Source organism: Theobroma umbraticum, unplaced genomic scaffold, assembly GCF_002168275.2.
Source record: "Theobroma umbraticum cultivar Fairchild unplaced genomic scaffold, ASM216827v3 scaffold_130.0, whole genome shotgun sequence".
In the NCBI taxonomy this organism is placed as follows: Eukaryota; Viridiplantae; Streptophyta; class Magnoliopsida; order Malvales; family Malvaceae; genus Theobroma; species Theobroma umbraticum.
Window position 1 is genome coordinate 5033316 of NW_018397264.1, and position 9583 is coordinate 5042898.

General features: G+C 37.5%; 1 protein-coding gene and 3 pseudogenes across 1 annotated transcript; all 4 read left to right on the forward strand.

The window, feature by feature from the left end:
• Positions 1–1561: 1561 nt before the first annotated feature.
• Positions 1562–3541, forward strand: LOC110421941 (pentatricopeptide repeat-containing protein At5g43790-like). Its single transcript, XM_021435672.2, is given in 2 exon segments — positions 1562–3023; positions 3025–3541. Coding segments are annotated over 2 exon segments (1803 nt in total). The 5' UTR covers positions 1562–1593; the 3' UTR covers positions 3398–3541.
• A 959-nt stretch (positions 3542–4500) lies between these two features.
• Positions 4501–5645, forward strand: LOC110421480 (cytosolic sulfotransferase 18 pseudogene; annotated as a pseudogene).
• A 977-nt stretch (positions 5646–6622) lies between these two features.
• On the forward strand, positions 6623–7642 carry LOC110421482 (flavonol sulfotransferase-like pseudogene; annotated as a pseudogene).
• Positions 7643–8481: 839 nt separating this feature from the next.
• Positions 8482–9583, forward strand: LOC110422044 (flavonol sulfotransferase-like pseudogene; annotated as a pseudogene).

The following is a 9583-nucleotide window of genomic DNA, read 5'->3' on the forward strand; positions in this document are numbered from 1 at the left end:
AAAAAAAAAAACAAAAAACCAAAAACCCAAAGCTAAAGAAAAAAGGGTTTCACTTTCACATTGATAAATTCATTGGAGATGACAAAAGGTAATTGTTGTTGGGACCAATAGACACCAAAAGAAGTGAGAGTTTTATGATGTGTTAAAGGCCAAACATCATCCTTTCGCTTTCTTTTTCCTTTGACTGCTGCCTATGCCTAATGCATATGCGTGCCTGACATTGCATTATCTGCTTCACTACAACCTTTTCCATCCACTTATATTTTATTTATAGTTTATGAATCTTTTTGGGGCTTAAACTTTACGCATCCCACCACATCATCGTTTTAAGGTTAATACTAGTTTATTTTATTTTAACCTATTTGTCCCTAGGCCTCTCCTCATTCTCCTAGGTCTACCCTAAACTTACAAATATTAATTTAACTGTTAGGGTTTGGATATTGACATTACCCTTTCTCTTTCGGTGTATACCAACGAATGTGAAGGGAAAGGACGCTGGAGTACTTTAGACCTAAACTCGCCTAGCCTTTTTGATTAACTCTCCCTTGTTTATATGCACAAATAGTAATTATAATCATCAATATTACTAAAGGTTAAATAATCGTAAACATGGTCACATTTTGCCTTACCCTACTCGATACTCCGAATTATTTTAAAAATATGGGTGAAGGACCAGAATTGGAAGTAATGGTTAGTAAGTTACTATTGAATTCAACAATGGGATGCACTTTTTTGGCAGTCAATTAAGGTGGAAAAGTTGTGTTTGAAATGATCATGAAATCATCATTGCATGAATATTTGTTGGTGGGTTTCCCTTCTTCTTCTTCTTCTTCTCCACTCCTTTTTTCCCATATCAACTTCAAATTATTGGTTGATGCAATCATATCTATACATGACTATATCTCTTCCTCATTATTATTCTTCTCCCCTTTTTAATTTTTTCTTTTTCGTTAATTGGTTTCCAACAAGAAAGTACAAGGATTGGTGACCAATTCTACCTATGATCATAATGTGGGGACAATAATGAATTTATTTGCTTTTTTTTTATATAAACAATTGAGAGATCTAATAACGGTTAATTGAAAAGATTATTTTGTTAGTAAACATATTTTCTTATCTTAAAAATAAGATCTCAGATATATACATATCAAAATCGATTAATTTTTTTATGATTAAATTAATAACTTAATGATAAACACGTTTTACAATGATAACAGGACCAACTTTATTGAGAATACATAGATACCTCTGTCAATTAAGGTTCAACATACTTATGATTGAGTCAAGAAAAATTGATGAAACTTGGCCGAAGTTAACTACTTTTGTCGATCAAATTTTGTTGTAATGCATATAAAAACCTAACCCAAAACATGGGTCATCTGTTTTTAACATATGAAGACCTTCAAAGCCCAAATTTGGGATTCCATTGGGCTTACATTCAGAACTAGAAGCCAGAAGATGATTAAAAACAGAAGGCCAAGTTCCAGCCCGATATAGCCCTATATGCTTTTAGTGGTCATGCTCTCTCCATTTCTCATATTTTCTCCATGAGCCTCGGAGTTCAATCACCCATTTACGCAGGTTCATTTGCTGATGAATTCTTCAAACCCTATCTTCACACACCCAACTTTAACTTATTTATCAAAATGCAAGACATTTTACTCTCTCAAGCAAGTCCATGCCCACATGATAACGACTGGCCTCACTCTCCACACTTACCCTCTCAGCAAACTCCTCTACGTATCGTCCACTCTAGCCTTGTTCCATGCCCTCGCTATATTTAAGCAAATCCCGAACCCAACAATTTTCCTCTTCAACACTCTCATTTCATCAATTATAACCAACCAAAGAAGTCACACCCACCTGGCCTTTTCCCTCTATGAAAGAATTCTTTGTAACGAAACAGTTAAACCCAATTCCCACACTTACCCATCTCTCTTCAAGGCTTGTGGCTCTCACCCTTGGCTGCACCATGGTCTAGCCCTCCATGCCCATGTCTTAAAATTCCTTGAACCCACATATGATAATTTTGTTCACGCCTCATTACTTAATTTCTATGCCAATTATGGTAAATTGGGTGTGGCTAGATATATGTTTGATCAGATTAGCAAACCAGATTTAGCCACGTGGAACTCCATTTTATCTGCATATGCACGTAGAAATAGTCCTAGTTATTATGTTAGTAATAATAGTAATATAACCGGTGAGGACTCTAGTTTATCAATAGAGGCATTATATTTATTCAATGAGATGCAACATTCTTTAGTTAAGCCAAATGAAGTTACCCTAGCAGCTTTAATCAGTGCTTGTGCAAATTTAGGTGCTCTTACCCAAGGTATATGGGCACATGTTTATGTATTAAAGTACAGTATCAAGTTGAATTACTATGTGGGTACCGCTTTAATAGACATGTACTCAAAGTGTGGGTGTTTGGGCTTGGCATATCAGCTGTTTGATCAATTGCCTGAAAGGGACATATTATGTTACAATGCAATGATTGGAGGGTTTGGTATTCATGGTTATGGTCACAGGGCACTTGAACTTTATGAGAAAATGAAGTTACAAGGGTTAGCTCCTGATGATGTGACATTTATCGTTATAATGTGTGCTTGCTCACATGTTGGGTTGGTAGAAGACGGTTGCAAGATTTTTGATTCTATAAAGGAGGTTTATGGAAAGGAGCCAAGACTTGAGCATTATGGCTGCTTGGTTGACCTTTTAGGTAGAGCTGGCAGGGTTCAGGAGGCTGAGGAAAAGCTCAGGGAAATGCCCATGAAACCAAATGCAATTTTATGGAGGTCTTTACTTGGGGCAGCACGGGTTCATGGGAATTTGGAGCTTGGGGAAGTTGCATTGAAGCAGTTAATAGAGTTGGAGCCGGGAACTAGTGGGAACTATGTGCTTTTATCAAATATGTATGCCAGCATTGATAGATGGGAAGATGTTAAGAGAATGAGGAAATTAATGAAAGATCATCGGATTAACAAAATACCGGGAAGTAGTTTGGTTGAGGTTAACGGTGCCACATGAATTCCTCATTGGAGACAAGACACATCCATGTACATCAGAGATCTATTCGAAGCTCGAAGAAGTTGGCAGAAGGCTACAGCAATATGGCCATAATCCAAGAACCAAAGAAGTGTTGTTTGACATAGATGAGGAGGAAAAAGAAGATGCCCTTACTTATCATAGTGAAAGGTTAGCGATTGCATTTGCTCTGATTGCTTCTGATTCAACTGCCCCTATCCGGATCATTAAAACTCTTCGGGTTTGTAGTGATTGCCATGAAAGTGCTAAGCTTATTTCAGTAATATATGGAAGAGAGATTGTAATAAGAGACCGAAACCGGTTTCATCATTTTAAAGAGGGAACTTGTTCTTGTTTGGATTATTGGTGACAATCTAATTAATTCTCTGATTATAATTGGTCATTGCCAGCATGGTGTGCATGGGACTGTAACATGTCAATTTTTTTCATTTTTGATATTTCATGTCATCCTTAACAAATAGGCCATAGAGTGTTGCAGAAGATCTTCATTTTTCTTTGGCTGTTGCATTGTTTCTCATCAAATATTAAAATAGGCATAATATCAATTCCCATCCTCATACAAATTCATGGAGAATGGACATCATTTCGCATTATATATACCTAGAAGAAAAAGTGTGCGGTAGTGAGAAGCAGCGGCCAGCTACACCTCTACAGGCACCGGCTAGAAGCTTTCAATCGGAGCATTTGGAAAGGCTTACCAGCTATATAACCCACCTACTAGACCTGTCCATTGGCCTGCCCCTACTTGGGTCAAATTCATAGAATGTGCCCTCCCCTAAAATTCAGAGAGATCATCTAATAGGCCACTTACACTCTCGTACACAAAAAGCAAGGCATGCTGCAAGACGTGAATATGAGGGATCTTTAAATTTTGGTTGCATTTGTATGACATCCAAATCAACTCTAAGCTAGCATGAGCTGTCAAAACGGGATAAACTGTCTGCCTGGTGCCTGCCTACCATCCAACAAATTGACTTAATGATCACTTCTATTCATCTTCTATCTTTCTAGCTTGTTAGGAAAGGTTGGACCCATATCATATCTAAAATTGTCAAATTATGAATTTATTGAATATATTGGGATTTAGTTTAAATATAAAAACAAATACGTGTTTGTCTTAATAATAATAATCATATATAGATAGATTGATTAGAATACTTATATTATTCTCAATATTATATATGTAGATATATATATATATATATATATATATCAAAGTATCAGGATTTGATTGAATTATTTTTTTCTTTCAAATTTTCAGTTTTTCTTTTTAATTTTTATCCATTAAAGTTTTCTTAAGCCAGACGTAACCCGAACGTTATGAATAATAATATGAATTTTATGGAAAATGGGTTATGTAAAAACATGAATACAATAATCATATTTGTATCCTCACTTCATCTTTGTTTATACAAAGGCTTTTGATTCTATCCTTGCTTCTTGGAAGGAGCCATGTATGCTCAAGATCACTTCCAGGCTCAACCCAGTGATATTTTCTTGTGCAGTCCAATGAAAATCGTATGTTTCAATATTTTATTTAAAACTTTCACTACAAAACTTCAAATAATGCGATTCTTCAATTATTGGAAAGCTAAGAGACAGTTACAATTTTCATGAAAACCAATTTGCTAGTTTTACATTCTCCCCGTTAAAACCAATGGAAATAGCCTCCCCGTTAAAACCAATTCTCGCTACCAATATCTCCCCGGAATCCTTATAAAAGTACAAAGAGGAAATATCAACTCTTCCTGAAGAAAATGGCTGGAGTCCTTTCCAGCAGCGGGCTCTTTGCTCATACCAAGGATTTTGGTTCTCTCCTTGCTTCTTGGGAGGAGCCATGTATGCTCGAGATCACTACCAGGCTCAACCCAGTGATATTTTCTTGTGCAGCCCAATGAAACCAGGCTGCACTTGGCTAAAGGCCTTGAGTTTCTCCATGGCAACCACAACCCAGTTCGACAATCCACAAGCCCTCTCCAAAAACGGGTGCCCCACGATTGCATTCCCTTCTTGGAGTTCGGTGAGTACTCCACTGCGCCAGGGCCAAGAATCCCACCCTTTGCTGCGCACCTCCGTATACGTGCTTCCCTAAATCAATAGTATATTCAGGTTGTAAAATTGTCTACCTCTGTAGAGATCCAAGGGATACGTTTGTTTCAATGTGGCACTACTTCAAAGGAATGTCTTATTATGGACCTTACTGGGAGCATGTGTTAGGATATTGGAAGGTAAGCCTGGAACGCCCTGACAAGATACTTTTCTTGAACTGTGAAGATATGAAGAGAAACACTGAAGTATGTGTAATGAAACTGGCTGAGTTCTTTGGGTGCCCTTTCACTTTGGAGGAAGAAAGAGAAGGCACGGTACAAAAGATTATAGAGTCATGCAGTTTCGAGATTTTGAGCAACCTAGAGGTCAATAAGACCGGAAAGCTAGTGAGGAAGGACAAGTTTGTTGAAAATAATGCATATTTCAGAAAGGGAAAGGTTGGAGATTGGAGGAATTATCTAACAGCTGAGATGGGAATGCGCCTTGACGACATCATGGAGAAGTTAAGTGGTTCCGGGTTGACCTTCCACATCTCACCTCAAGAATGACCAGAAAAAAGTGAAAAAGATTGTTCATCATGATTATTCTTGTTTTCTTTTCAATTTCCATTCGTTGTTGAATTTGTAAATCTATTTGCTTAATGTTGGGTGTCAATAATGTCTACTTAAAATCAACTTCTTGTTGATGAAATAGCAGGTGATGCTCTGTTAAAATTATAAATCAAGTTTCCCTCGTAACTAATGGCTGCACTTAAATTTGAGAAAGCTGTGACTGTAACTTTCAGGAAAAGGTATAAAAACAACTTACAAAGATGAAAGTTATCTAATGGAGTTGTTTGATAGGGAAATATATAGTGTTAGGAATTTTGGTTTTCAGCCGCAGGAGAAGAGGGTGGTGCAATGTTAATGTTATGAAGAGAGAAAGAGCAGTGTATATGTACTGGAGATAATGATCAGAAATTATTTCATTAATACAAAAAAATAAAGTTTATATGCTTTGTCTACACAAAAACACCTGTATCTATATTTGACAAGTGTAAGTGTTGAGTTACATGCAAACCAACCCATCAAAAGACAACTCAAATATAACTTTAATATTAACTATCAGTACAACAAAGCAAATTAAATCAAAATAGAGGACAATGTGTTATCAGAATAACATCTATTTGCTGCTACCATGCAAGTATTATTCCTCAACATGCAAGGCCATGGGAAGGCTAGTTTTAACTTTTAAGTGAAGTTCAAGAAATTTTCAATTAAGTTTTGGTATGAAAGAATATTGCAACTTTGCTATACAGAATAATAACATATAACATGTAATATGCAATATATAATTTAATCTATCTATTTGTCTAACTTTTGTATAATTGAACCCGGCCTAAAAAATAATCCTCCAATTTCTTTATAAAGAAAGCAAAAATATACTCCATTCCCCATCCAAGTGCTCACCATATTCTGGCTCCCACCAAACAAAAGCAGTCTCTCTCTCTCTACTTCATACCTCTTACATATTTCTCCCTAACAACATGGAATTCTCCTCCCCCTTTCAAACAAATCTCGCCGCCAATATCTCCGCCGAATCCCAGGAAGAATACCGAAAGATTATTTCAACTCTTCCTAAAGAAACTGCTTGGACACCAATGCAGCCTCTTTGCCTATACCAAGGATTTTGGTTCTTCCCTATCTTCTTAGAAGGAGCCATGTACATTCAAGATCACTTCCAGGCTCAGTCTACCGATGTTCTCCTCTGCAGCTCAGTAAAAACCGGTACTGTTTGGCTTAAGGCCTTGTGTTTCTCTATTGCAACCAGAACCCAATTCAACAATTATACCAGCCCTCTCCAAACCACCTTTACGCACCAGTGCATTCCGTTCTTGGACTATGGGGAGTACGCAGCTTCGCAAGGCCCAAGATTCCCGCTCTTGGCCACCCACATGCCTTACACATGCTTGCCTAAGTCTGTAATTGATTCAGGTTGTAAAATTGTTTATCTTTGCAGAGATCCGAAGGATAACTTCGTTTCTCTATGGCACTTCTTGCGAAAGGTCACACGAAATAGTTTCAAAGAGCTCAAGGAGGGAGACCTCATTTCAGTGGAAGAGGCCTTTGAGCTGTTTTGCAAAGGAATCTCTTTCTATGGACCTTATTGGGAACATGTATTGGGGTACTGGAACGCGAGCTTGGAACATCCTGAGAGGATATTGTTCCTTAAATATGAAGACATGATGAAGGAGACTGCACCATATGCAAAGAAAATAGCTGAATTCTTGGGGTGCCCTTTTTCCTCTGAGGAAGAAAGAGGGGGCAGAATACAAGAAATTATAGAGTTTTGCAGCTTTGAGAATTTGAGCAACTTGGAGGTCAACAAGGCCGGTCTGCATCAGAAGAAGGACAAGTTAATTGAAAACAGTGCATATTTTAGGAAGGGGAAGGTTGGAGATTGGAGAAATTACTTAACAACTGAGATGGGAGAACGTCTTGACAATATCATGGAGCAAAAGCTTAGTGGATCTGGATTAATATTTCGTGTCTCACCGCAAGATTGAAAAGAAATAATTGATCACACCATATCTTTTTGTTGTTTGGAATTATAATTAATTAAGCTGTGAACCTGTAATAATTTATATGCTTCTTAGTTTTTGTTAGAATAAAGTTTGAGTTTCATTGATTATTTTTTATTTTGAAAGGTTGTTGTTCATTAAAGGGCCATTGGCCGGTGAAAAAACAGAGAAAGTTTGGTGTCTTTATGCAGCACTGGGGCATAATGAGTTCAAACCTCTAGGCAATACTCTGCTGAAAAATACCCAGCAAACTACACGAGCCCTAGGAATCCCAAAGACAACAAAATTAATCTAAATACAGCATTTTGTCAGTCACTGCCCTATCCAAACACACAGCATAACTAACAAAAATACAGGACACAGACAACAACATGGACTCCTTACAAGGACTTCTCACCTTACTGGGGGTCTCATTGATTATTACTGTCATAAATAGGGTTGAACATATGGTATAAGAATTGGGAAGCAATGTGAGCACCAATTATAATCTCATGATTTTCACAATAAAAAAAAGCTTATCTAATCGTGTTTGTATATATACAAATTTAATATTAAAATTGTATAAGAAAAACTTGAGTTTTAAAATTGAGACAAATATTACTATAGTATTTATTTATTCATTGTACTTCAATCATTTCCCTTATTTTACTCTGGGGAGTTAAAGATCATATACTCGACACTTTATAAAGAAAGCAAGCATATCTACCTTTCCACGCACATCGCAGTGTTGAATATTTTCTTGGTCATATAGCTTCTCCCACCAAGAGAAAAGCAAGGCGGTTTTTCTATTTTTTTACATATACATCCTTATTTACTACCAGTTAATGGAGTTCTCCTACCCCTCAAAATCAATTATTGCATCCAATATCACTACGGAATCCCTGCAAAAATACAGAGAGGAGATATCAACTCTTCTAAAAGAAGATGGATGGAGTCCCTTCTTTCATCTTTGTTTATACAAAGGCTTTTGGTTCCATCCTTTCTTCTTGGATGGAGCCATGTATGCTCAAGATCACTTCCAGGCTCAACCAAGTGATATTTTCTTGTGCAGTGCAATGAAAACCGGCTGCACTTGGCTTAAGTCTTTGAGTTTTGCCATTGCAACCAGAGGTCAGTATGACGAATCCACGAGCCCTCTCCGAACCATAGTGCCTCACGATTGCATTCCCTTCTTGGAATATGGTGAGTACTCAACTGCAGAAGGGCCAAGAATCCCACTCTTTGCTTCACACCTTCCTTACACACTCTTGCCTAAATCTATAATAGATTCAGGTTGCAAAATCGTCTACCTTTGTCGAGATCCAAAGGATACGTTTGTTTCCATGTGGCACTTCTTCGGAAAGCTAAAAAATAAGAAACCAAGGGAGGGGGGACTTGTTTCCATAGAGGAGGCCTTTGAGTTGTTCTGCAAAGGGTTGTCTTCCTATGGACCTTACTGGGAACATGTATTAGGATACTGGAAAGAAAGCTTGGAACGCCCTGACAAAATACTATTCTTGAAATATGAAGACATGACCAACGACACTGAAGCATGTGTAAAGAAATTGGCTGAGTTCTTCGACTGCCCTTTCTCCTTAGAGGAAGAAAGAAAAGGAATAGTACAGGGAATCATCAAGTTTTGTAGCTTTGAGAATTTGAGCAACCTAGACGTTAATAAGACCGGGAAGCAAGTGAAGAAGGACGGGTTTCTTGAAAATAGTGCATATTTTAGGAAGGGGAAGATAGGAGATTGGAGAAATCATTTGACTGCTGAGATGGGTGCGCGTCTTGACAACATCATGGAGGAGAAGCTACGCGGTTCAGGGTTGAACTTTTAACTTTTATTCTGTATATCTTGCTGAAGTGTTTAAGTAGCTTTAAGGTTCATGTCAATGGGTACTCACATTCAACTTCTGTTTGAAAAGGTGATGCTCTGTTACAATAATA